Source organism: Merops nubicus, unplaced genomic scaffold (genome assembly GCF_000691845.1).
Source record: "Merops nubicus isolate BGI_N331 unplaced genomic scaffold, ASM69184v1 Scaffold48374, whole genome shotgun sequence".
In the NCBI taxonomy this organism is placed as follows: Eukaryota; Metazoa; Chordata; class Aves; order Coraciiformes; family Meropidae; genus Merops; species Merops nubicus.
In genome coordinates, this window is record NW_008603110.1 from 1 (window position 1) to 839 (window position 839).

General features: G+C 55.7%; 1 protein-coding gene across 1 annotated transcript; it reads right to left on the reverse strand.

Moving 5' to 3' along the window:
• Positions 1-3: 3 nt before the first annotated feature.
• LOC103771259 (cdc42 effector protein 2-like) lies at positions 4-267 on the reverse strand (the record flags this gene model as incomplete). The annotated part of the gene is made up of 1 exon (XM_008938547.1): positions 4-267. A coding segment is annotated over exon 1 (264 nt), but the record flags the coding sequence as incomplete, so codon positions are not given.
• Between the last annotated feature and the right edge of the window lie 572 nt (positions 268-839).

The window sequence follows — 839 nt, forward strand, 5'->3', positions numbered from 1 at the left end:
GGAGATGGTGGAAGTCCTGGAGAACTCGAAGGGCGTCGCCTCGGGGGCGTCCCCGCCGCCGTCCGTCCTGGGGAGGAGATGGAATTTGCCCTGGAGGAAGGAGATGTCCCCGAACATGTCGCTCTCGCCGCCGCTGCCGATGTGGATGGTGTGCCGGAAGTCCCCCAAGGGCGGGCTGATCATGTCGGAGGAGAGGATGTCACGGAGCTTCTCCTTCTTCCCCTTCCTGCTGCCTCTCTTCAGGTAGATGGGCACCTTGGTGGACATCTCGCCGCCGCCGAGCTCAAGTCGTTTGAGAAACCTCAGCTTGAAAAAAATCTGCAAGATTGGGGAAAAATAAAGACAAAAGGGGTTAGAAACGAGCGGGATGGAGAAGGAGAAGCCCCTCTTGTCCAAAAAAAAGGAATTCTGGATCTTCTCCAGGTCTTCCGAGTTCCTCGGCTGCGTTCTGGAGAGCAAAGCCACCCAAGAAATTAAATCTCAAGGTTGGGATTGAGGAGAAAAAAAAATTCAGGTAAAAAAGGGGCAATTTGGGCAAAGATGAGCTCGGGAGACATCTTGGTGGGACAGCAAAAAGAAACCAAAGGAGGAAACGGGTTTTTGGGCACCCAAAGGGTGACATTTTTTTTGTCTCCAGCTCTGGAAGTGACAAGGGCCGGGTGTGACCCGGTGGCTCCGGGGCTGGGGGGAAACTGCTGACGCTGCAGAATCCAGCCGGGTTAATCCCCGGGTGGATTAGAGCGGGCGGGGCCCCAGCGCTCCCCGGAGAGCAGAGGATGCTGGGAAGGAGGGTGAGGAGATAGAACCCTGGAATTTGGGTTGGAAGAGACCTTTGAGAT